This window comes from Salvelinus alpinus, chromosome 30 (assembly GCF_045679555.1).
Source record: "Salvelinus alpinus chromosome 30, SLU_Salpinus.1, whole genome shotgun sequence".
Taxonomy (NCBI): Eukaryota; Metazoa; Chordata; class Actinopteri; order Salmoniformes; family Salmonidae; genus Salvelinus; species Salvelinus alpinus.
In genome coordinates, this window is record NC_092115.1 from 37,081,218 (window position 1) to 37,108,008 (window position 26,791).

General features: G+C 46.8%; 1 protein-coding gene across 4 annotated transcripts; it reads right to left on the reverse strand.

The window, feature by feature from the left end:
* LOC139559498 (chromodomain-helicase-DNA-binding protein 8-like) lies at positions 1-26,389 on the reverse strand. 4 transcript variants are annotated; one of them, XM_071375548.1, is made up of 39 exons: positions 26,271-26,389; positions 25,471-25,573; positions 24,184-25,213; positions 23,755-24,024; positions 23,527-23,637; positions 22,911-23,410; positions 22,699-22,813; positions 22,210-22,431; positions 22,055-22,123; positions 21,880-21,935; positions 21,619-21,736; positions 21,391-21,474; positions 21,063-21,200; positions 20,851-20,972; positions 16,697-16,940; positions 16,337-16,513; positions 15,387-15,629; positions 15,111-15,270; positions 14,700-14,910; positions 9,697-9,892; positions 9,397-9,567; positions 8,990-9,283; positions 8,682-8,902; positions 8,317-8,519; positions 7,828-7,984; positions 7,660-7,749; positions 7,476-7,579; positions 7,220-7,343; positions 7,011-7,084; positions 6,587-6,920; positions 6,228-6,457; positions 5,414-6,082; positions 5,201-5,313; positions 4,606-4,833; positions 4,299-4,394; positions 3,451-3,594; positions 3,211-3,315; positions 2,999-3,103; positions 1-1,059 (listed from the first exon to the last, which is right to left on the reverse strand). In XM_071375548.1, exons 3-39 carry the CDS (start codon positions 25,111-25,113, stop codon positions 715-717), a joined length of 7,773 nt encoding a protein of 2,590 aa, XP_071231649.1. In that variant the 5' UTR covers positions 25,114-25,213; positions 25,471-25,573; positions 26,271-26,389; the 3' UTR covers positions 1-714. The 4 variants fall into 4 exon arrangements, with proteins under 4 accessions (XP_071231649.1, XP_071231648.1, XP_071231651.1 ...); XM_071375547.1 differs by having other exon boundaries at positions 25,414-25,573; XM_071375550.1 differs by having other exon boundaries at positions 6,644-6,918; positions 7,012-7,084; positions 25,304-25,573.
* Positions 26,390-26,791: the final 402 nt, after the last annotated feature.

Sequence of the window (26,791 nt, forward strand, 5' to 3'; positions counted from 1 at the left end):
TTTCACTGTAGATTGCTGTAATTCATATCACAGATACAATCAGGTCATAAAACAATAATAACTCATTGCGGTCATCTTTGCACCATAGCACACAACTGACCAGCTCTACATTGTACAATACACCCATCTTCCTAGCACTGGATCATTAACTAATATACCGGTACCCCCCCCCCCTTAAAGTTACATCCTTTCAGAAAAATGTACATCCACATATTGGACCCCTTCTAGTTCACTGACTCAACAGGGCACAGAAAGGTCCTATGACATCAGACTCAGGCATCATGGGAGCAAAGTTCTGGTCTGCTCAGTACATGTGTCCTCTCGTCCAGTTAAACTGGAGGACCAGCTTGGAGGTTCTTGGATAAAAGGGCTCCTAATACAACAGGGCTCCCCTTAAAGATGAGGCTGGGAATGGGATGGGTTTGAGGGGTGGTTGAGGGAGAAGGAGAGCAGTGGCATGAGAAACAGAGTTGGGCATGGAGTCACTTTGTTGGGGTTCAGGCTACCAAGTGGATGGTCATGAAGGGAGGAGGAATATCATGAATGGAAAGAGTTGGGTGCAAACCTGCTCCTTTCCAAAAATCTACGTAAAACAAATGAGTAAAAAGAACAAAAAGAAAACAAATTAATCCATAATTCAATATAGATCATGATAGAAAATTTAAAAAAAATAACATGATTTCTCGGGGACTATATTAGACAAGACAGGCTTGGTCAATCCTCTGAGCTGGAGGAAGAGTCCGAGTCCTTCTGCGCCATAATGACGTCGTCCAAAAGGGCCTCCCTGTCAGAACTCTCGTATCCGCCTTGTGACAAGCTGTCGCCACCTTCCATCTTAACATCAAAGGCTTGAGTCAGGAAAGAAGAATCTTCCAAGTCTTCGTCCTCCATCATGTAGGCCCCGTCTGAGACCAGGGTCTCTTCTTCACCTCCGCCCAGGAGTGGGTCCTCCAGCGGGTCAGGCTGGGGAGCGTGGTGGTGGCGGTGGTGACGGTCTCTCTTGGGAATGACAGAGTGTGCGGAGAGTAGCCGGTGGAAGAGGCTGTCTGGCAGAAAGCCCTGGAAGAAGATATACAGTTGAAGTTGGAAGTTTACATACACCTTAGCCAAATGCATTTAAACTCAGTTTTCACAATTCCTGACATTTAATCCTAGTAAAAATTCCCTGTCTTAGGTCAGTTAGGATCACCACTTTATTTTAAGAATGTGAAATGTCAGAATAATAGTAGAGAGATTGATTTATTTCAGCTTTTATTTCTTTCATCACATTCCCAGTGGGTCAGAAGTTTACATGCACTCAATTAGTATTTGGTAGCGTTGCCTTTAAATTGTTTAACTTGGGTCAAACGTTTTGGGTAGCCTTCCACAATAAGTTGGGTGAAATTTGGCCCATTCCTCCTGACAGAGCTGGTGTAACTGAGTCAGGTTTGTAGGCCTCCTTGCTCGCACATGCTTTTTCAGTTCTGCCCACACATTTTCTATAGGATTGAGGTCAGGGCTTTGTGATGGTCACTACAATACCTCGACTTTGTTGTCCTTAAGCCATTTTGCCACAACTTTGGATGTATGCTATTCATTCATGATTATTATTTGACCATGCTTGTCACTTATGAACATTTTTGAACATCTTGGCATAGTTCTGTTATAATCTCCACCCGGCACAGCCAGAAGAGGACTGGCCACCCCTCATAGCCTGGTTCCTCTCTAGGTTTCTTCCTAGGTTTTGGCCTTTCTAGGGAGTTTTTCCTAGCCACCGTGCTTCTACACCTGCATTACTAGCTGTTTGGGGTTTTAGGCTGGGTGTCTGTACAGCACTTTGAGATATTAGCTGATGTACAAAGGGCTATATAAAATAAAATTGATTGATTGATTGATTGATGCTTGGGGTCATTGTCCATTTGGAAGACCCATTTGCGACCAAGCTTTAACTTCCTGACTGATGTCTTGAGATGTTGCTTCAATATATCCACATATTTTCCTACCTCATGATGCCATCTATTTTGTGAAGTGCACCAGTCCCTCCTGAAGCAAAGCACCCCCACAACATGATGCTGCCACCCCCGTGCTTCAGTTGGGATGATGTTCTTCGGCTTGCAAGCCTCCCCCCTTTAATTCGAAACATAATGATGGTCATTATGGCCAAACAGTTCTATTTTTGTTTCATCAGACCAGAGGACATTTCTCCAAAAAGTACGATCTTTGTCCCCATGTGCAGTTGCAAACCGTAGTCTGGCTTTTTTATGGCGGTTTTGGAGCAGTGGCTTCTTCCTTGCTGAGCGGCCTTTCAGGTTATGTCAATATAGGACTCATTTTACTGTGGATATAGATACTTTTGTACCCGTTTCCTCCAGCATCTTCACAAGGTCCTTTGCTGTTGTTCTGGGATTGATTTGCACTTTTCGCACCAAAGCACATTCATCTCTAGGAGACAGAAAGCGTTTCCTTCCTGAGCGGTATGACGGCTGTGTGGTCCCATGGTGTTTATACTTGCGTACTATTGTTTGTACAGACGAACGTGATACCTTCAGGCATTTGGAAATTGCTCCCAAGGATGAACCAGACTTGTGGAGGCCTACAATTTTTTTCTGAGGTCTTGGCTGATTTCTTTTGATTTTCCCATGATGTCAAGCAAAGAGGCACTGAGTTTGAAGGTAAGCCTTGAAATACATCCACAGGTACACCTCCAATTTTCCAAGCTGTTTAAAGGAACAGTCAACTTAGTGTATGTCAACTTCTGACCCACTGGAATTGTGATACAGTGAGTTATAAGAGAAATAATCTGTCTGTAAACAATGGAAAAATGACTTCTGTCATGCAAAGTAGACTTGCCAAAACTATAGTTTGTTAACAAGAAAATTGTGGAGTGGTTTTAAAACGAGTTTTAATGACTCCAACCTAAGTGTATGTAAACTTCTGACTTCAATTGTATAAAAATATTTTACTATCTGAAATAGAACCTATCCCCCTGCCTTTCAATAAGTTAATAAAGGGTACTCACAGAGCACCGGACAGTCTCAGCCCACTCTGGTGCAACTGCACAGTCAGGATTCTCCTCCAGAAACTCCCTCAGATCCTGCAGCATAGGTCCATGCGCAGCCCCAACCTGAGCAATAAAATAAATACAAATTAACCCTCGGGCAATCAGCATCCACAAATCAATATTTATTTGAGAGAGGAACCCCAATGCACTCATCCTTTGCCATTTCTCACCTTCTTTCCTGTCCTCATATCAATTATGTTAATCTTCTCACTGCCCGACAGCGCTACTGCCTTCTCCGTCCTCTTCTTCTTCCTCTTGCTCCTGTTCACAAGGAGCTAGGGGTTCGCAGAAGACAGAGTCATTACAGCCAGCAGTGGAAATCTCAAATTATTCTGCATTTCTCACAGTGCACTACTCTTGTACAGAGTCTCGTTTGAGCCCCAGCCATAGTCTTCTAGATAAAAATGTACCTCCAGCATGTCTCCCTCCACCTCATATTCTGGGTTCTCCTTCAGCCAGTTGGGCAAGTCCCTGCGTCGAGGGGCCCGCTCCCCACTCAGCACTGTGCCCGTCATGGCATCGACCACCGCGACCGTTCCGTCTGGATCTGACAACTAGGGGGAAGTGAGAGTGAGCGAGGCTTGATGAATGCAGACACTGAATGAACATTTGAGTATGTAGTTTGTTACTTATTGTTGTCTACTGTTCTCAGACAAGTATCTGTGTATTATGAGCAGTCTTAACCACTGACTGCATGAGAATGTGGACAAGTATTGTATACACTGAGTGTACAAAACATTAGCAACACCTGCTCTTTCCATGACAGATTGACCAGGTGAAAGCTATGATCCCTTATTGATGTCACTTGTTAAATACATTTCAAATCAGTGTAGATGAAGGGGAGGAGACCGGTTAAAGAAGGATTTTTAAAGCCTTGAGACATTGAATGGCACACATGCACATTCCGAGGGTGAATGGGCAAGACAAAATATTTAAGTGCCTTTAAATGGGGTATGGTATTAGGTGCCAGGCGCACCAGTTTTTGGTCAAAAACTGCAACGCTGTTGAGTTTTTCCACGCTCAATAGTTTCCTGCGTGTATCAAGAATGGTCCACCACCCAAAGGACATCCAGACAACTTGACACAACTGTGGGAAGCATTGGAGTCAACATGGGCCTGCATTCCTGTGGAACGCTTTCGCCACCTTGTAGAGGCCATGCCCAGACGAATTGAGGCTGTTCTGAGGGCAAGGGGGGGGAAGCGGCTCAATATTAGGAAGGTGTTCCTAATGTTTTGTATACTCAGTCTATATGCGTACTTCTTGGTCCCTACGCTTCCTGCGCCCGCTCCCCTCTCCCCCTGACCCGTTGGACATCAAGGCATGCTTAGAGAAGGTCAGCTTCAGCCCCTCCTCCTAAGAGAGTTGGACAGTAAAAGAAAAGGGGGATGGAGAAAGAGGACAGACAACAATTTAGTCATCCCATCTGTACATCACGTCACCCATGCTTTATCCCAATTTACTACAATGGCTTAAAAATATGAATCAGCTGTTATTACTGGGCTATAACAAAAGCCCAGGACCAGAATTGATTCGACCCCTCTATTCTATGTTCCTCTCATCTCACCTTGAGGAGTTTGACCGTGAACTCAGATTCCTCTCCATCTGCTCCTTCTCCACCGGGTGTGCTGTGGCTTTTCCGCATGAGCCGTGCAAAGCTGAGCTCATCCCCTGCCCCTAGGTCGTCAGAGCCTGGGTTGAGCTGGGCGTCAGAGGCGTAGCGTCGCCCTGTCGGCCACTGCCCAGACAGCACCAGTGTACAGAGGCTGTCCAGCCGGTTTATTAACACACGGTCCTGAGGGAGCAACCGGTCAAATCACTCCACCAACACAACAAACCAAACCTTTTACTGCACAGTTTATTATTCAACGTCCTGTTATTACTGTATTTGAAGTACTAATGTGTAAGCTTTTACACAAACACAATACGGTTTGTTGAACCAGAACATCATCCACATACTGAATCTGGACCCATCCATACTCTATAGCAGTGGTTTCCAACCTGTTTCGGCCCTTCATGTGCATTTTACCAGTAAGCCTATGGTCTTATGAATCATCTCACGTAAACCCTGTGGAAAGGCCAAGTATTCCCAAGGGGTCCTAGTACCCCTGGTTGGGAACCACCGCTCTATAATTGCAGACAGTACACGTCCCCTTACATACCTTGGGCCAGTCAACCCTGAAGGGGTCAGTGAGGGACTCCGGTGGCGCGCCATCTTGAGATGGAGTCATTGAGAGCATGCTGTTCTCTCCATCTTCCTCCATCTTCAGAGCAACTGAAAACAGACAAAAATAATAATACAAAAAGTGTGTTCTACCCGTGTTGTCCTAACTCAATCCTCACACTCTTCTAGATTCCTCTTAGCCGTTACTCACCTCTCTCCCTCTCTGCGTCGCTGTCCCCACTGTCGTCAGAGCTTTCTGATCGCCGGGAGGAGGTAGACGAGCCTGAATCAGAGTCTGAATCCAAATCAGACGTCCCTCCTTCTCCTCCACTTCTTCCGCCTTTCTTTCCTCCGCTTCTCGGGCCCCTCCCCCTGCTCTTCTTCCAGCCCAAGGCGGTCCGGGCCTGTCCCTTCCCATCAGGGCGAGAGAGGGGTGTGGTCTGGGTATCGGAGTGGCCGAGAGCCTCAGAAGCTCCAAGGAGGCCGGACTCCCCGTTCAGTCCCTCCTCCTCCTTGACGGCGGAGCCCTCCTCTGCCTGTGGTTGGCGGAGGGGAGTGGCAGGTGTGGGCTGGTTCTGCTGGATCTCGAGGTAGTCGTGGTGGGCTTGGCTGAAGGAGAACTGCGGGTCAGAGAAGACTGAAAGCTCGGTGCGGCTGACGCCGTGGAGGGCGGCGCCCAGCATGAGTTCCCGGTCGTGGGCCGGAGTGCTCCACCAGACGGGAAGCTCGGAGCTGAGTGGGGCCAGCAGCAGGCTCTCCTCCATGGAGGGGTGGGGCAGGACACGCTCACGAAGACGGCGCAGCAGGCTGATGCGGTACAGGGTGCGAGAGGCCCGCTCCTCGGTGATGGGGGCCATAGACTGCCCCAACTCTGATGGGTCTGGGGAGGGAGAGAGGGTTAGGGATCGGTGTCTCTCCAAATCAACCCACATATCCAACACCGTGCTCTATTATATTTGACCGCGTCAAGGGATTACACTTCTCAATATCCTGTATTTAATAATACTGTTTGACGCGGTTCTCACCTTCTCCGCGGGCGGGCCGCAGGTTGCACACCCTCCGGCACATGGCCACGAAGCAGCGGAAGTAGCGACTCAGACTCTCGTCCGTCTTCTTGTCCAGACGGGCGAAAGTCCGGAAGCGGGCCCATTCCAGTTTAGCATCCTCCCCCTCTCGGGCGTTTGGCTCCTTTATCCGCTCGACACCAAACGTGGACACCACACGGTAGAAATCACACTCCTCTCTACGGGTCCACCTAGGAGAGAAAGTGAAGACACACAAGACAGATGGTTAAAATAGTGGAACACTTAAAACTCACTCTTATATCAGATAATTGTGTAAGGTTACAGCATACAGACACATTAAACCAACACAACAACTGTACCTCAGATTCAGGACACATATGCTTGCAGAGTTAATAGCTGAGGGTAGTAGTTGGTACCTCTGTTGGCGTTCCTGGCGTGCAATCTCCTTCAGCTTACTGGCCTGCTCACACCTCCTGCGCTTGCGGTCGCCCTTCTCTGCTGCCTCCACCTTCAGCTGCTCTCTCTTGTAGCTGCGCTGGTATGCGGTGATCAGACGCCGGAGCCGCGCGGTAAGTGACGAGCTGGTCGGCCACTCACAGGCTCCTGACAGGCCAGAAGGCGGTGCCTTGGTTTTAACGGGCCCCGGCTTGTCATCGACACAGATATCGTCACCCATGGTCATGGAGTCAGCCTGGAGGGGGGGGGAGAGGGATTATCATGAATATAATAACAATATTCTCTAACCAAAATCAATCAATGAAGAATATTAAGTACTGATTCACACCTCGTACAGGTCTTTGGTGTGCCTTAACGCAGGTTTGAACTCTGGGTCTTCAGAATACTTGTCATCGTCTCCTCTGGGGGGCAAAAACAAAGTTACAGCCACCAATTTGTCAAGTTCATGGGGGAGAGGCCAGCTCTAAAGAGTTTAGTGATATAAAGTCAGCGGGATGTTTAGCGAAGCGCTAATAAGGTTAGCCAGTGTAGCTCACCCGTCTCCCAGCTCCGCGTCTGCAGAGTGCTGCTCCGCATCAATGGCCTGGTCGTCAGGGCGACCAGCTCTCTCCAGGAAACAGAGACAGTCGTCGGCACGCATGGTGGTGTACATCTCATACCCTGGAGCAACAGACTGGAGTTACTACAAACACACACACTAAAACACCCAGCGCCACCTTCCTACTGATAAACACAAGGTATTCTGGACAAGTAAACAAAACGCCTAAAGACGTTGACATTCAAAACGCAGACCGTGTTTGAAGACACCGACGAGGAGGGAGCGGTCTGCCTCTGTATCCCACCAGCCTGATGGCACCTCCTGCTGCTCCATCTCAGGCATCCAGATGTCAATATCCCTACGAGGACACAGACAGAATCAGTATGTGTGTGTAAATATGCATGTAGCAAGTAATGAGTCGTTTTAATAGGGTGATACCTGGCATCGGCTCCTCTCAGCACAGAATCGGCATGTTCTCCAATGACTTCCTGTCTCAGGTAGTACAGCATACGCACTCTCAGCAACACCCTGAAGACAAGGAAAGGGTTAATGCCCTGATACTGTGCACAAACACTTCAGTACTCTCTAGGGTGAAAACACACAGACTTGTTGCACTGGTGCTTGAGATGTTTGCGGTAGCTGTCGTCCAGAAGCAGGGAGTCGGGGTTGTACTTGCGGATCCACTCCACCTTCTGAATGTCAAATGAGCTCTGGGCCTTCACCCTCTTCCCCTTCCTGCCCCGAGGAACAGGGATGGACAGACCTAGAAACACATTGACACATTTAACTTACAACCCTGGAAGGCAATGCTAAAGACAGAAAATACATCAACACAAACATGTAAACAGTTATCCAAAACAGAGCAAGAAACGTCTAGACAATGGGTGGATGGAGGTTGTAAGACACATTCAGAGTGGTTGAGGAGAGTGTGTGGTTCTATAACGGTCATACATACCAGAGTGGTTGAGGAGAGTGTGTGTGGTTCTATAACGGTCATACATACCAGAGTGGTTGAGGAGAGTGTGTGGTTCTATAACAGTCATACATACCAGAGTGGTTGACGAGAGTGTGTGGTTCTATAACGGTCATACATACCAGAGTGGTTGAGGAGTGTGTGTGGTTCCCGGCCGTTCTCTGGGGGGGTGATGAGCTCCCAGATGAAACTCTTGATGTTCTCGTCACCACGGTAATGCAGCAGGCAGAAGACAAGGATGACCCTGCAGATGGTCTCCACGTCACGCTCCCCGAGGCGCCGCTTACAGCGTGCATGAGACAGGATGTCCCGCCAGCGCCCCCACCTGGACAAGCACAGGAGGCGGCAGAGTGAGAAAGGAGACCTCGGCACAATAGCGTGGAGCTTGCTTTGGTAGAAAATCCGGTCATAACTTTACTCTCACATGTGTATTGTAACTACACCTGTCCAGAAAAAAACCTCCTGGCCCCTAGTCAGGTCCACCTACCCGTAAACAAGAAGGTGTTTCTCCACACGGAAGCAGTCGGTGCGGCCATAGCCATTTCCGGTGTGGCGCTCGGAGCGCCTTGAGGACCGGGACTGCCGGGAATTGGCGGGTGGGTACTCCTCGTCGCTGTCGGGGTCAGAGATCTCCCCGCCCTCGCCCCTCAGGGTAGCGAACTGACGGGTCTGCTTCCTTACTCTGGGTGTGTCAATCACCAGAGTGTTCTACAGGGAGGATGGTAGAAAAATGAGCTTTTCACAAAACACATTGAGAAAGGTAGTGCACACACAGAATGGACACGTTCACATTACCTTCCTATTCATGGAATCAAAATCTATGTCTGCCCTCTTGGCCCACTTCTGCCAGAACTCGGGGTCGTCCAGGGCGATGTCGGTCCTGTTTTCGGTGGCCACGAAGCTGGCCTTGGAGAAGGTGGAGCCCTTGCCCTCGCTCTCGATGGTGATGGTGGTGGCTCTCCTCTGGAGGATCTGGTCAATGTCCTCCTCGCAGAACTTGGAGCCCTCGTCCTCCTCGTCCATGATGGCAGCGTACGCCCCCTTCCTCAGGAGGTCCTCGATCTCCTTCTTAGAGAACTGCTGGATTTGCTGAGAAGAGGTTGGAGGAAGAGATATTAATAACCAGATGGTTGGTATCCAAACAAACCGCAGGCTTAAAAATATAGTACGTAAGTAAATAACAATATTTTTGGCCCCCTTACTCCGTTGACGTTGCTCTCCTTGTTGCCACTCATGCTCTGCAGTACAGCCCGGTCCAGACCCAGTTTGAGGCTAGCCTTGTCCAACATCTCCCTCTCATAGGAGTTCCTGGTGATCAGACGGTACACCTTCACCGCCTTGGACTGGCCGATACGGTGACACCGCGCCTGAGCCTGTTGAGAGAAGGCAGGGTTAGTACAATCAATCAGATGCAATTTGTGCAGCGTGGTAAGGGAATTAGGATGAAACATTAGAAGAACCCAGACAAAAGAGGGAGCCTGAGGTCAAAGGTCAGACATTACCTGCAGATCATTCTGAGGGTTCCAGTCTGAGTCAAAGATGACGCAGGTGTCGGCAGCAGTCAGGTTGATGCCCAGGCCTCCAGCCCGGGTACACAACAGGAAGACGAAACGGTCCGAGTCTGGTTTGCTGAAGCGATCAATGGCTGCCTGACGCAGGTTCCCTCTCACTCTGCCATCAATACGCTCGTACAGGTATCTGGGCAGAACAATGATAAAGGCAACTTCTTACTCATCTAGATTACTCTTCACAACAAAATCTAGTTATTAAATCAACATGCCCATCTCTCTTGTTGATGAGGTAGTCTATCTACAGCTCCATAGACGGGTTGGTTGTTAAGCAACAAAACTGACATGCACAACTATGGGGAAAAACAGACAGGGTTGGCTTAGATTGTTGACAACATGAAAAATAGTTTACATCTCCAATGTTTATTGAAAACATAAATACAGGACTAAGATCAAATCCTACTACACCGGCTCGGAGGCTCGTCGGATGTGCCAGGGCTTGCAAACTATCACGGATTACAAAGGGAAGCCCAGCCACAAGCTGCCCAGTGACGTGAGCCTACCAGATGAGCTAAATGCCTTCTATGCTCACTTCAAGGGAAGCAACACTGAACCATGCATAAGAGCACCAGCTGTTGCGGACAACTGTGATCCCACTCTCCATAGCCAATATGAGTAAGACCTTTAAAACAGGTTAACATTCAAGTCTGCAGGGCCAGATGGATAAACAGGATGCCTACTCAGAGCATGCGCTGACCAGCTGGCAAGTGTCTTCACTGACATTTTCAACCTCTCCCTGACCCATTCTGTAATAACTACATGTTTCAAGCAGACCACAAGGGTTGGACGATATAGTATTAAATCAACAATGTTTGACAGACATCGTTGATGGCAACAATGGTTGTGATGTGACAGACGATAGTTTGTATACATTTCTTTTTTTATAGACGATATAACCTATTTGAACATGACTTGCACCGCCGGAGTCGGAAAGCTCACAACAATGCAGCTCACAGCCAGGTGTCACGCCAGGTGTAATCCTATTTTCCTAAGCAGATCTTTCATGATCAACTTTCAAATGAATCCAGGAGGCCAGTAACAGAGTTCTCTCTCAGAAACTTTTGTGAATAGCCTAAATAAAATGATATTATAATAATAAATAATAAAGAGAACCAACAATTGCAAGATAGACTAATTGAATGGGAAGTTTAAACAAACCTTAAGTTTCTGGCCTCCACCTAACCAAAGTTTTAGGAAAAACAAAGTGTGCTGCCACAAAGTCCCTGTAAACCAAACAGACCATAATATAGTCACTAGGCTACAGTCAATAAAATGTTCAGTAAACGTTACTTGTACATGTTTAACTTCTAAACAGACATTTATATTATTGTGGAAGTGTTTATTCATATCCTTGAATTGCACAACGGGCATAACATAAGCTCCCACAGCAGCACTTTCAATAAGCGGGAGCAAAACATTTTTTTGCCTATATATATATATATATATATATATATATATATATATATATATATATATATATATATATATATATATTAAAAAAAGAACCCACATTTGGATAGGCTAAAAAATACCAAAATAAACAAGACGAAATTAACCAAATAAATGACAGTGCAAATAAATGTAAGGAACACCACAGAATATTCTAGCCTAGACTACATTTATTTCAAATAAGACACATCTGTGAATACCGGCTTTGAAAAATTAAACAAATAAAAAGTGCGGTGAAAAAACAAATTTGGACTATTTTTGTTTTATATGAACCGACCTAAGGTAACAATATTGCCTGCTGTAGGCCTACTGAAAACACGTACAGACGGAACGTCTTTTGCACAGCTTCAGAGGTATTTGAGGGCGAAGTTGGCCAAGAGCGGAAAGCGACCCTCGTTCCCTCTCCACCATGCCAATGGGTCATCATCTCCTCCGATTACATCTTAAGGTAGGTAGGATGTGAGCTCTGCGCTGGCCTAGTGTTGCGCATTGAGTCTGACCGTTTACCTAACTCTCCCAAGAAGACTGCCCAGTGAAATTGTCTGAAATCACCATTGAAAGGGTCTCGTATCACACTGAAGGCCTACAACGTTTGGTTCCAAATCACCATTCAAAGTTATCGGTGCCACATATCACCATATAAATTGGCTTATATTTATTTATACTGAACAAAAATAAATTTGTTAAGCCCTAATCTATGGATTTCACATGACTAGGCAGGGGCGTAGCCATAAGCCCACCCACTTGTGAGCCAGTCCCACCCCCTGGGGAGTTTGGCTGGGCCTATCAGAATAAGTTTTTCCTCCACAAAAGGGCTTTACTACAGACAGAAATACTCCTCAGTTTCATCAGCTGTCCAGGTGGCTGGTCTCAGATGATCTCTCAGGTTTAGAAGCTGGATGGGGAGGTCCTGGGCTGGCGTGGTTACACTTGGTCTGCGGTTGTGAGGCTGGTTGGACATGCTGCCAAATTCTAACAACGTTGGAGGCGGCTTATGGTATAGAAATTAATTTAATGTTATCTGGAAACAGCTCTGGTGGACATTCCTGCAGTCAGCAGGCCAATTGCACGCTCTCTCAAAACTTGAGGCATCTGTGGCATTGTGTTTTGTGACAGATCTGCACATGAATGGCCTTTCATTGCCCCCAGCACAAGGTGTAATGATCATGCCGTTTAATCAGATTCTTGATATGCCACACCTGGCAGGGTGATGGATTATCTTGGCATAGGAGAAATAAGCTTTTTGTGCATATGGAGAAAAAAAGAAATGTGTCTTTTATTTCAGCTCAGGAAACACTTTACATGTTGAATTTATATTTTTGTTCGGTATATTTATTTGCACACAAAATACACCATTGGTAAAATTATTTCCACCTCGTAGTCTAATGATTAGACTTTAAAACAATTAAAAAATATTTTATTTTTGTGGTTTGTGTATGACAGGCTGCATTACAGCTTGTTTAATGTGTTGCTAGGCAACGGAACGACGCGCTCCCCCCTGCCCCGGATAAATAAAGACGATACAATAGTATATCAACGATGTTTGGACAGGTCGATGGTACGATGTGTCATTCCAGACATCGCTCAACCCTGTTCCCAAGAACGCCAAGGTAACCTGGCTAAATGACTACACCACGTAGTACGCACATCTGTATCCATGAAAGGCTAGTCATGGCTCACATCAACACCATCATCCCAGATACCCTAGACCCACTCCAAATCGCATACCGCCCCAACAGATCTACAGATGACGCAATCTCAAATGCACTCCACACTGCCTTTTCCCACCTAGAGAAAAGGAACACCTACGTGAGAATGCTGTTCATTGACTACAGCTCAGCGTTCAACACCATAGTGCCCTCCAAGCTCATCACTAAGCTAAGGACCCTGGGACTGAACACCTCCCTCTGCAACTGGATCCTGGACTTCCTGACAGGCCACCCCAAGGTGGAGGGTAGACAACACCACATCAGTCACGCTGACCCTCAACACCGGGTCCCCTCCTGTACTCCCACGACTGCGTGGCTAGTTACGACTCCAATACCATCCTTAAGTTTGATGTCGACAAGACTGTGGTAGGCCTGATCACCAACGATGATGAGACAGCCTATAGGGAAGAGGTCAGAGACCTGGCCGTGTGGTGTCAGGACAATAACCTCTCCCTCAATGTGAGCAAGACAAAGGAACGGATCGTGGACTAGAGGAAAATGAGGGCTGAGGACACCCCCCATTCACATAAACGGGGCTGTGGCAGTGGAGCGGGTCGAGAGCTTCAAGTTTGTTGGAATCCACATCACTAACAACCTTTCAGGGTCTAAACACACCAACACAGTTGTGAAGAGGGCACGACAACACTTCTTCCCCCCTCAGGCGGCTGAAAAGATTTAGCATGGGACCTCATTTCCTCAAAAAGTTCTACAGCTGCACAATCGAGAGCATCCTGCCTGGTTGTGTCACAACCTGGTATGGCAACTGCTCGGCATCTGACCGCAAGGCGCTAGAGGGTAGTGCGTACGGCCCAGTACATCAATGGGGCCAAGCTTCCTTCCATCCAGGACCTCTATACCAAGCGGTGTCAGAAGAAGACCCTAAAAATTGTCAAAGACTCCAGCCACCCAAGTCATACTATTCTCTCTGCTACCGCATGACAAGTGGATCCGGAGCACCAAGTCTGGAACCAAAAGGCTCCTAAACAGCTTCCACCCCCAAGCCATGAATGCTGAACAGTTAATTAAATGACTACCCGGACTACTTGTATTTTATTATTTTGCACTGACTCGATGTACACTCACACTACATTGACATTCCAACTCACACACACGCATATTGACACCACACAATCCTTCACACACACCGCTGCTACTCTGTTTATTATCACTTTACCTCTACCTACATGTACATATTACATCGTATACTCCGTACCCCGCATATTGACTCTGCACCAGTACCCCTTGTATATAGCCTCGTTATTTGTGTTACCATTTTTCCTTTCGTTTATTTAGCACGTTTTACTTTATTATTATTTTTAAACTGCATTGTTGTTTAAGGCCTCATAAGTAAGCATTTCTCAGTTGTCCCACCTAGGTATCTTGAGTTGAATGCACAAACTAAGTCGCTCTGGATAAAAGCGTCTGCTAAATTACTCAAATGTAAAATGTCTACACCTGTTGTATTCAGCGCATGTGATGCATATTTGTCTCAAACACATCATTACAGTTGGTTAGCTAGCTAGTGAATTCTAGCCCTATTAGCATAAACATCAGTCAAAACAAGACATGGTATCAAGAACAACCTAAAAACTAGCTGAAACGAGCCACTTATGATTCACAACATGGCAGCTTCTTGTCATTGTTGCTAGCTATCTGGCTAGCCAGAATCACAACACTAAGATATCTGCCCCATTGAATTGCGGGCATCGTTTTCTTGACATTGTCAGCTAACCCGACTATACCTCTTGTTGATGAGGCAGTCAATCTAGACCTTCATACCTCTTGTTGATGAGGTAGTCCTCCAGGATGTCCAGGCAGCGCACCATCTGGGAGAAGATGAGCACCTTGTGTCCCCCGGCCTTCAGGCGAGGCAGCAGTTTGTCCAGCAGGACCAGCTTGCCTGCAGATCTCACCAGGGCCTGCAGGTGGAAGTCTGGGACCATGGGGTCGTACACCTCCCTCAGCTCAGCCACAATAGACTCCTCCGCCCCTGGACAGAATAGAGGACGGGGGTTATTATAACATGGCATACCATACCATCCTGGGAAAGGTATGAAGACAGGAGTTTTCCATGATGGGTTGTACTGATGTTAGTTCAACAGAACCTGTGGTAAGAGGAGATGCTAATTGGGGTTGTGTTTTTGGAGGAGGAAGGGTATTGACGTGTAGTGTAGTGTTGATGTGAGGTACCTGTGATGAGATAAGGGTGGTTGCAGCACTTGCGTAGCTCCATCATGGTATTGAGCAGATTGGGGACGTTGCTGTTGCTGGTTGCCCCCATGCTGAGGAAACTAAAGTTCCTTTCTAGGATGGCCCGGTAGTATTTCTTCTGCACATCTGTCAGCTCCACCTGTGTAGATAGAGTGTATTGAGCTTGATGGTTATGTTCCATTACGAAAAATAATATCATGCTCATATACAAGGTCGCCTTGGTTATATGGTGCAATATTATGCATAAAACTCGACCTCAATGATGGTCTCCTGTTTTGGTGCCAAGTTCTTCTCCACATCCTCTTTGAGTCTGCGCAGCATCATAGGCTTCAGAATAGCTTGGAGCTTCTGGACCTGCTCCTCTGTTTTGAGGTCTCCAAAGTCACGTAAGAACTCGAACTCTGAGGAGAACTGAGCTGGCTCAAGAAAGTGCAGCAGACTGAAGAGCTCCTCCACTGTGTTCTGGAGGGGAGTGCCTGTCAGAAGCACCTTATGCTCCTGAGAACCAAGGAGGACAGGAACAGAGTGGGGAGGAGGAGAGAGAATGAAGAAGGGGTGAGGGGCAAAACAGGAGAGGCAGTTATTTTGTCGCTTCCTTAACACAAAAGATCAATGTTGTCACATCACAAGTAATAGATTTGTCACCCTGTACCTTAGGCCTCAATTTAAATCAGATCGAGCGTTAACCCGCATTGGCGGACATCTGCATAGCGGACGTTTTGGTGGTGCCACCGCGGTAAGAGCTGACAAATCGGTAAGCGGCTGCTCGTGTGTCACCAACCACTCCCTTCCTTATTATCCCTACTGCGTTAAAAGTTTAATACGCCGATAGTCAACACTTTCTATCGATGGCGGAAATAACAACAAGCTCACGCATGTTTTCTTGTCAATTTAGATGGGGGGGGATTTAAAGCCTATCAGTCTAATCGAGGTGTAGTAGGCAATAGAACATCACACATTTGAGTGTTTGAACTTGTTACGCGGCTGCATTAACTTCTGCACGGGATTTGTTGGATATTAAGGTTGAGGGTGGTTTGGTTGCATCCAATAGCAGTGTTCGCAATAAGGTAACACAAGGAGCTGCTTGTGGATTTGACAGATCTAATGCAATTCCACCTCCGACACGCCAAAACAACCGTTAAGCGGGTGTCGGCTAGCATGGATCAGATAGACTAAGGGCTAGATTCTAACCCTTGATTACTCACCAGGTCCAGCATCTTGAGGCTGTCCAGCAGCTTGCAGTTGCGGTTCTTGAGGCGGTGGGCTTCGTCAATGATCACACAGCGCCAGGAGATCTCCCTTAGCTCAGGGCAGTCGGACAGAATCATCTCAAACGTGGTGATCAGGGCATCAAATTTATATGCCCCTGGGATCAGATGGTCCTACAGAGAAAATGTAATACAACACTAGTTAGAGGAGCTAGATGACGATGTACCAAGAATCGTATAATCTGAACATGAGAGAATCAATGTCTTCCGACAGGTCCTACTGCAGGACAACACTAGGACTCAACCACTGTAATCCATTCTTCTGTTCCACAAACAGAATTCAAGACAGACACACACCTTGTCGTCCTTGCAGTACATCTCATACTGCTGGATCATCTGCCTGCTGGCCAGGCTGCCATGGTAGACGATGGCATTCATGTCGGTCCAGGTGGCGAACTCCCTCTCCCAGTTGGTGATGGTGGAGAGGGGGGCGATGACCAGGAAGGGGCCCTGGACCCCGGCACCAGACACCTCAGACAGCAGAGAGATAGACTGGATGGTCTTCCCTAGACCCATCTCATCGGCCAGGATACAGTTCTGCCTGTAGGGTGAGAAGATGTGTCAATACATTGCCACACACACACTCAGCAAAAAAAAAGAAATGTCCTCTGTCAACTGCGTTTATTTTCAGCAAACTTAACATGTGTAAATATTTGTATGAACATAACAAGATTCAACAACTGAGACAAACTGAACAAGTTCCACAGACATGTGACTAACAGTAATGGAATAATGTGTCCCTAAACAAAGGTGGGGGGGGGGGGGTCAAAATCAAAAGTAACAGTCAGTATCTGGTGTGGCCACCAGCTGCATTAAGTACTGCAGTGCATCTCCTCCTCATGGACTGCACCAGTTCTTGCTGTGAGATGTTACCTCACTCTTCCAAAAAGGCACCTGCAAGTTGGGGGGGGGGGGCCCTAGCCCTCACCCTGCGATCCAACAGGTCCCAGACGTGCTCAATGGGATTGAGATCCGGGCTCTTCGCTGGCCATGGCAGAACACTGACATTCCTGACTTGCAGGAAGTCACGCACAGAACGAGCAGTATGGCTGGTGGCATTGTCATGCTGGAGTGTCATGTCAGGATGAGCCTGCAGGAAGGATACCACATGAGGGAGGAGGATGTCTTCCCTGTAACGCACAGCGTTAAGATTGCCTGCAATGACAACAAGCTCAGTCCGATGATGCTGTGACACATCGCCTCAGACCATGACGGACCCTCCACCTCCAAATCGATCCCGCTCCAGAATACAGGCCTCGGTGTAACGCTCATTCCTTTGACGATAATCGCGAATCCGACCATCACCCCTGGTGAGACAAAACCGCGACTCGTCGGTAAAGAGCACTTTTAGACAGTCCCGTCTGGTCCAGCGACGTTGGGTTTGTGCCCATAGGCGACGTTGTTGCCGGTGAGGTCTGGTGAGGACCTGCCTTACAAGAGGCCTACAAGCCCTCAGTCCAGCCTATTGCGGACAGTCTGAGCACTGATAAATGGATTGTACGTTCCCTGGTGTAAGTCGGGCAGTTGATGTTGCCAGCCTGTACCTGTCCCACAGGTGTGATGTTCAGATGTACCGATCCTGTTGTTAAACGTGGTCTGCCACTGCGAGGACGATCAGCTGTCCGTCCTGTCTCCCTGTAGCGCTGTCTTAGGCGTCTCACAGTACGGACATTGCAATTTATTGCCCTGGCCACATCTGCAGTCCTCATGCCTCCTTGCAGCATGTCTAAGGCACATTCACGCAGATGAGCAGGGACCCTGGGCATCTTTCTTTTGGTGTTTTTCAGAGTCAGTAGAAGGGCCTCTTTAGTGTCCTACGTTTTCATAACTGTGACCTTAATTGCCTACCGTCTATAAGCTGTTAATGTCTTAAAACCTTTTAGGGCTAGGCGTCCCAGCTAGACATAAACATTTAGGTACATACAAGTGTCTTATATCAGTTAAAAGCTTAAATTCTTGTTAATCTAAATGCACTGTCCGATTTACAGTAGCTATTACAGCGAAAACATGCCATGCGATTGTTTGAGGACGGTGCACCACAAAATATTTTTCCACTGGCACAGGTTTCATAAATTCACAAATAGCGATTAAATATTCACTTACTTTTTGAAAATCTTCCTCTGATTTGTCATCCAAAGGGTCCCAGCTATAACATGTAGTGTTGTTTTGTTAGATAAAATCCTTCTTTATATCCCAAAAAGCCAGTTTAGTTAGCGCCATCGATTTGAGTAATCCACTCGTTCAACATGCAGAGAAAGGAATCCGAAAATCTACCCCTAAACTTTGTTTCAACAAGTCAAAATACATTTCTATTCACTCCTCAGATACCCTAAATGTAATTAAACTATAATATTTCTTACGGAAAGAAGTATGTTCAATAGGAAACCGATTTTAGCAGCTGTGTCCTGTCTTCATGGCGCGCGGAAACACAAATTTCCAAGACTGTGTCCTTCTACTAAAACTGTTATTTCTTATTCGCTTCTTACGTTACAAGCCTGAAACCTTGAACATAGACCGCTGACAACCTATGGAAGCCATAGGAATTGCATCCAGGGAGCTAATTTTCAGTGTGACCTTATACTTGCCATTTGTAAGAGGATGGTCCCTCAAAATAAATAAGTATGTTTGGTTTTTCTCCTACCATATCTATTGTGTTATATTCTCCTACATTACTTTAACATTTCTACAAACTTCAAAAGTGTTTTCTTTCCAATGGTACCAATTACATGCATATCCTGGCTTCAGGGCCTGAGCAACAGGCTTTGGGCTAGTCATTCAGGCGGAAATTGAGAAAAAAGGGGCCTAGCCCTATTTATTAAAACGACTGTTCCACAGATGCATGTTCATTAATTGTTTATGGTTCATTGAAGAAGCGTGGGAAACCGTGTTAAAAACCTTTACAATTAAGATCTGTGAAGTTATTTGGATTTTTACTAATTATCTTTGAAAGACAGGGTCCTGAGAAAGGGACGCTTCTTTTTTTGCTGAGTAGACAGACAAGTCAAAGTTTGGACACCTACTCATTCAAGAGCTTTTCTTAATTTTTACATTGTAGAATATTAGTGAAGACATCAAAACTGTGAAATAACACATATGGAATCATGTAATAACCAAGAAAGTTTTACATCATTTGATAATCTTCTTCAAAGTAGTCACCCTTTGCCTTGACAGCTTTACACACTCTTGGCATTCTCTCAAACACTCTTGAAGGAGTTCCCACATATGCTGAGCGCTTGTTGGCTGCTTTTCCTTGACTGCGGTCCAACTCATCCCAAATTGGGTTGAGGTTGGGTGATTGTGGAGGCCAGGTCATCTGATGCAGCACTCCATCACTCTCCTTCTTGGTCAAATAGCCCTTACACAGCCTGGAGGTGTGTTTTGGGTCATTGTCCTGTTGAAAAACAAATGATAGTCCCACTAAGCGCAAACCAGATGGGATGGCGTATCGCTGAGGAATGCTGTGGTAGCCATGCTGGTTAAATGTGCCTTGAATTCTAAATACGGTGGGAACCACACATGCAGAGATCATCTGTTCACCTACTCTGCATCTCACAAAGACATGGCGGTTGGAACCAAAAATATCAAATTTGGACTCAGACACAAAAAGGACAAATTTCCACTGCTCGTGTTTCTTGGCCCAAGCAAGTCTCTTCTTCTTATTGGTGTTCTTTAGTAGTGGTTTCTTTGCAGCAATTCGACCATGAAGGCCTGATTCACGCAGTCTCCTCTGAACAGTTGATGTTGATGTGTCTGTTACTTGCACTTATTTGGGCTGCAATTTCTGAGGCTTGTAACTAATGAACTTATCCTCTGCAGCAGAGGTAACTCTGGGTGTACCATTCCTGTGGTGGTCCTCATAAGAGCCAGTTTCATCATAGCGCTAGATGGCTTTTGCGACTGCACTTGAAGAAACTTTCAAAGTTCTTTAAATTTTCCGCATTGACTGACCTACATGTCTTAACGTAATGATTGACTGTCATTTCTCTTTATTATTTGAGCTGTTCTTGCCATAATATGGACTTGGTCTTATACCAAATAGGGCTATCTTCTGTATACCACCCCTACCTTGTCACAACACAACTGATTGGCTCTAACACATTAAAGAAGAAAGAAATTCCACAAATTAACTTTTAACAAGGCACACCTGTTAATTGAAATGCATTCCAGGTGACTACCTCGTGAAGCTGGTTGAGAGAATGCCAAGTGTGCAAAGCTGTCATCAAGGCAAAGGGTGGCTATTTTGAAGAATCTCACATATATTTTGGATTTGCTTAACACTTTTTTTGTTACTACATGATTCCACATGTTATTTTTCTACAATGTAGAAAATAGTAAAAAAAGAAGAAAAACTCTGGTGTGTCTGAACTTTTGACTGGTACTGTATGTATGTATGTATGTATGTAAATAATGGGATATGAAATGCATTCAAAAGCACAAAGAAATGTCAGTACCTGTTGTACCAGTTGAAGAGCAGCCAGTTGACTCCCTCTAGCTGGTATTCTCGAAGTACGTTCCCACTCTTGTACTCTCTGAATTCCTCCAGCTTCTTCCATGCAGCCGCTTGGGGTCGGGGCTAATGAGAGGAGTGAATGGTTTAGACTGAGGAATGATGACATAGGAGACTAGAGCAGTGGCACTCACATGGAACGCATCTGACACTCACCGTTCTCTTGAGCTGAGGTTGGCGGTCCTGGATCTTCCTAAACTCCTCCACCTTGTCCTCATCCACGTCCTCCCTCAGCTCCCAGGTGGCGTCTTCATAGGGCAGAGAGCACCACTTCACCAAGTAATACACCACCGGCTGAGGAGATACAATACACTTTTAGAGAAATAATCCTGACTCTGAATTTTCACAATGAGATCAATTCGTGGTTTAAATTCATGGTTTACAAGAACAGATTTCAAGATTTGTCCTTTAGAAATCAGAATTTAGTCAGGCAGGAGTGCTGCATCCTCACAGATATCAGAGGCATGGTATGGACTTCTCTCACCTCTCCATTGTCCTTGTCCACACTGTTGGATTCATCCAAGATACGGTCCACCTCCACATAGTCTGGGTTGAAGGCCTCCTCCTCCTGGGGACAGGGGCACAGAAGGGAGAAGACACAAAATAGACACTGACTACGATCCCTGGAGTTCATCTCTATACACATTCTTATCTACTTGTCAATTGGAGGGCTACTGCTTTTCTGTGAAAGAGGCCATGGGCATTCCCTTACCTCCTGTAAGAGGAGTCTCATTTGTGCGTGTTTGATCTTGAATCTCTTCAGCTTCTGATGGATCCTCTTGTCTCTCTCCAGCTGCTCCAGAGTGGCCCACTCACAGTGCATGTAGGAGCTGAGAGAGGGAACAGGAGGGTTTAGGAGTTAGCTATGGACACCCCAAACAATTTAATGGATCTCACACCAGTATTTTAGTCAATAGACCGTAATCAGGGATTAGCACACCAAAGTGTAACGAACAAAAGGAGTGACACTTACTAGTTCTTATATTTGACAAAGAATTCCTCAGCATTTATATAATGTCCTGGAGACACCTTTAATATATGGAGAGAGGAACAAAGATACATAATGATTTGCAACTTCTTAAAATCAGCAAAGTCGATAAATACTAACAATTAAAATAAGAAATAAATAGCACAGTAAGCACACTCACCTCCTTTTTAGTTAGCCTCAAGGACAAGACTTTGTCTACAATTGCTGCATCTTCCTCGTTGGGGTTTTCCTGTGATACATGTGTGTTATACAGCGGTCATTTGCATGTGATAAACAAAACAGAACAGCCCAAACTTGATGAGATCTCCCACTCACCACAAAGAACTGCATGCTGGAAAGGCCGTCCCCGTCCAACTGCAGCTCCTGTTTGAGCTGGTCTCCCATCAGCTGCCCCGCTGCCCCTCCGGTAATGGACGCCACCGCTGCCGTCGTGGTTACGTCCACGTCCTCCTCCGGCTCATCCTCGTCGTCAGTGATTTTGATGTCCAAGTCCTCCGTGTACTTCTTCCTCTTCACCTGACGGTTAGAGCGCCTCTTCTGGTGGGGGGGGGATTGGGGGGGTGACATACAAACAAGTCAGACATCAGTCAGGAAGTCTGACACAAACAGCCAGTACAACACTGAACGTATTATGTTCATAAACGTCGAATCAGGGATGTGCGTTTATTGAAGTGCCATTTACAAAGTGGTGATAGAAAAAGAGATCATACTATACAGTAGTGTAGTGTAGCGTCATGCTTGTGTGTGGGGGGGAAAAGTGGTTGTGTTGTGTGTAGGTTTGTCAGTAGGAGGGATGTGTCTCACCGCTAACATGTCCTCCTCCAGGGCCTTAGAGGGAGAGGCAGGGCTCAATTCCCCATCAGAGTGGTCTGAGGAGGCATTCCTCTTCCTCTTCTTACCCCCCACTAGAGTGATTGTACTGGGGCGAGAGAGAGAGGACGAGAAAGATGGTTAGTTTCGGAAAAATAGATATTACACTCAAAATTAAATGACAGAACTGCTCCTAACAAACTTACTTGATCTTTGCCTTGCTTTTGCTTTTGCTGCCGCTGGTTCCAGCCACCCCTACAGGTGTCCCTACAGCAGCTCCACCTGCTGCCTTGGCCTTGCCTTTCTTCTCAGCACAAGCTATGCCCTTCCCCCCTGTCCCTGGTGGGCTTTTCTTCTTACTCCCGCCTCCTCCCCCCTTCTTCTTAGCTCCAGGTGTGCCAGTGGTCGTCGCAGCAGCCCCTTTGTCAGCAGCCTTCTGTCCAGCAGGCAGTTCGTCCTGGTTGAGAACTCGTGGAATGTTCCTCTCTCCCCGGGCCTTTGCTCTGGCGATAGCCTCGGCCACAATGCGGTTGGCCTTCTCCTGCTTGCCCAGGGTCTCCACACGCCGTACAGGCTCCTGGGCCTTGGCTAGCCGTATCCCTGTTGATGCCATGGTGGTGGTGGTGGAAGGGGCAGAGCCGGCAGCCGAGGTGTTGATGACCTTCACTACGGAGACAGTACCGCCTGCTGTGGAGGTGGAGCTCATCTGGGGAAGAGATGAGATGGATGAGTTAAGAGTAAGGAAGAAAAAAAAAACACTGACAAGTGAGATGTGCAATTCAGGACTACATATATTGATACATGAGGCATGTGTGTGTATACCTGTGGTTGCAGCAGCAGTTTGAGGGGCATGGCCAGTCTCTGTCCACCTTGCCCCTGGGAGATCTGAACCACCTGTGGGCTGCTACCTTGCCCTCCAGACACCAGCTGAAACTGCAAAACAGAGACAGTTCAAGTTACAGATCACAGTCTTCATAGAGCAGGTCAGTATTTCTGATTAGTTAAATGAGGATAATTTTGTAATTACTAATTCAGGCCACTCCTCCTTACCTTGGGTACCCCCTGTTGGTTGGGTTGCTGCTGCACTTGCAGCTGGATGGTAAGTACTTTAGGCTGCGCCCCCGTCTGCCCTGCCCTGGCCTGGGTGAGAGCAGCCAGCTGACCCCCTTGGAGGACCAGCTTCCCTGGGAGGTTACCCAACACCAGCCTCTGCTGCTGGCCCTGCTGCAGCTGACCTGACCCACCCACCGTCACAGCACCCCCCTGGGTCGTGCCACCATGGGGCTGCTGCAGCACCAGGGTGATCCTCTTAGCTTCACCCTGAGGTGAGAGCAATTATCAATTAGAAATGAGAAGATGTTGATTAAATTACAAATGTACAATCTTGAGACCTGAGGTGGAGACCAGGTCACTGTATTCCTGACTACTCAAAACAAAGCATTTGATCATTCTGATGGTCAGGTCAAAGGGCAGTCTTACCTGCTGTGGCACTGTAGTGAGGGTAACCCCTTGTGGTCGGACTGAAGTGGTGCCTGTAGCAGTGGCAGTAACCTGTGTTTGCATGGTAGACTGTAGCTGCACCTGTGTCTGGGGCTGTAGCTGGATTTGCTGCGCTTGGGCAAGCTGGGCCTGCGGTATTTGCATCTGGACAGTTTGCGTCTGGCCCTGGGGCATGGAGATCAACTGCACCTGCTTCAGGGGTCTGTTGGGCGACTGAACTAGCCTCTGTATCCCAGTCCCCACCTTCACCTGTCCCTGCCCAGGAGACGCTTGGTTCAGGACCGTTCCTCCAGACAGTATCTGCATGCCAGGCCTAAGTTGGGTTCCAGACAGTACCCTGGCAAAGGTGACCTTCCCCGCTTGGGAGCCTGTCCCAGGAACAGTCTGCAGCACCTGTGCATGCCCCCCAGGTCCCTTCAGGATGACGATCTTGGAGCCTCCCTGCCCTCCGGCCTGCTGGGTGATGGCAGCTAGCTGCTGAGGAGTAAGCTGCTGTGCGATCTGTGTGAGCTGCTGTGTGGTGAATTGTTGTGTTGTGATCTGTTGTGTGGTGCCAGCAGAGCTATTGACAGTCAGAGGTGAGCCCAGCAGGACTGTGGCAGCCCGACTAGTGTTACTGGCTACAGAGAGTGTTGTCTGAGGTACTGTTGAAGCGATTGAAACAGTCTGAGGGAGGGCGAATGGGACTGGGGCCAGCTGCTGCACAGGGACCGGGTCTGGGATGGTTGGAGTTGCCACTGGTATGCTGAGAGCTGGGGTGGGTTCATAGGGGGGTTCAATCTGCCCCAGAGCCAGCTTCAGAGCCTCCTCCACAGGGTCTGAGGAACCCTGGGTGAAGGCATCGCCTGGCAGAGCATCCAGGTTGAACAGCGGCGTGTCATCAAAGAGGTCCATGATGGGGTCTGCCATGTTGCCCAGTCCACAGAAGATTTAGAGAACAAAACAGCCTTGCTCTCAGTCAGAAAGACAGGGGATCCGTAAATCTGCCCAGAATGTGCACTTAAAAAAACTATTGGAAAAACAAAAAATAATTTTTAATTAATCCAAGATCATCAATATTATTCTGAGAACGCATATCAATAACATATAATTCACTTACTAAAATTGACTAATTCTGTGGTTTCAGTCCAGTGCAGAGAATTGAATTGTATCCTCCAATGACAAATATTGGAGTGGTGGTGTAGATGGTGGGGAAAATGAGCTAGATACCAGAGAAAGACGCTCAGGGAAGAGGAGAGTCCCCCTGTTTCTCCACTTCTTCCTCACCCCTTTCCTCTTCCTTGTTTTCAGTGCCTAATTCTGTCCTCTGCGCTGTGTGTAATGATGGGATGGATGCCCATCTGCGAGATCATTCGCTGAGGTCTCTTTCCTAAAGCAGAAAAGGAGAAGATAAAGACTTAGCTTAACCAGGAAAAAGTGGTTAAGCTAAAACTGCTCTCTTGGTGAGGTGAAATGGTCTGAATTGTCATGTGGTAGCTAGCTAGTAACGTTAGCTAACTAGTTGGTTATTAACTAGTTAGCCATCTAGCTACCTATAACAACAAACTTGTGGTTTCAGTTTTTTCTTGAATCAAACATGCCTTCATTATGATCATAGACCATTTTAAAAGCAGTATTTGTATGGAAATTAATAGTTTAAATGGCAAGTGGGAGAAACCCATCTGTCTATACATGGTCAGACGTTTCTGACTGTGTTGTTCTCGGCAAAACGGTTAGAGACAACGTTAGCATTGAATGGCTATTGGCATTGCATAACCCACATAAAGCGGGGTTGGGATTAACATCTATTTCAAAAGGTATATAAATAACTACTGCAATGTCAGTCAATAGCTAACATCTTCATAATTTACTGCATACCATCCACTCTTTCAATCTCATCAACAAACCGGACCAAACCAAAGCAACGTGCCACAATAACCATACTAGCCTGTCTACGATCAGACACGGGTAAGGCCGCAATGGCATTTGGGATGGACTACGTCTGTTATTCATTTAAAAAAAATACCGCATAATAACCATCCACTGCCTCGACTCTCTCAGTTATCATTTCGGGGTGCTACATTTACCTTTGCATCGACACACATGGCTTTCTCCGTCTCACAACACTGTACGATTACAGGAAACGGCCAGGAAAGAGCAGGAACTAACGTTCTTGCCAGCGAAAACGTTGAAAGTGTACCCCTCGGATACCACCCACTTGACTATCATTGGTCTGAATGTACACTAGCCGGCAGCATCCCTACAAGCCATTGGCTAAAATGGATTGTCTATCATCCAATGAACGAAATCCTGGGCGGAAGACAGTAATGGACATAGTTAGGTTGAGAAAACAATAAATGCGGCCTAGTTGGGACAATTTGGCTCAGCAGTCCTACACGTTGGATGTTGCTGTCAAACCAGCAGCTGAGTTTACCGCATGTTAAACTTGAGTACGATTTTAAGATGTCATATATTCCATAAATCATTTCTCTATCTATGGTGTTTTTTTTGCAAACCATCAAACAATGTGACCTCATAGTCTTACATTTTCAGACTCTACAAAAAGGAGACCATGTTTGCTCACTCACACATTGTTTAACCCATCTTT

What these genes read in the sequence shown, in the direction of transcription:
- LOC139559498 (XM_071375548.1), bottom strand. Translation starts at nt 25,113, where the DNA reads ATGGCAGACCCCATCATGGACCTCTTTGATGACACGCCGCTGTTCAAC. An exon ending in AAACACCTTCTTGTTTACGG is followed by an intron (nt 8,520 to 8,681) that starts GTAGGTGGACCT and finishes GTGCTTGTCCAG; the next exon opens with GTGGGGGCGCTGGCGGGACA. An exon ending in CACCAAAGACCTGTACGAGG is followed by an intron (nt 6,921 to 7,010) that starts TGTGAATCAGTA and finishes CCCCCCCCCTCC; the next exon opens with AGGCTGACTCCATGACCATG.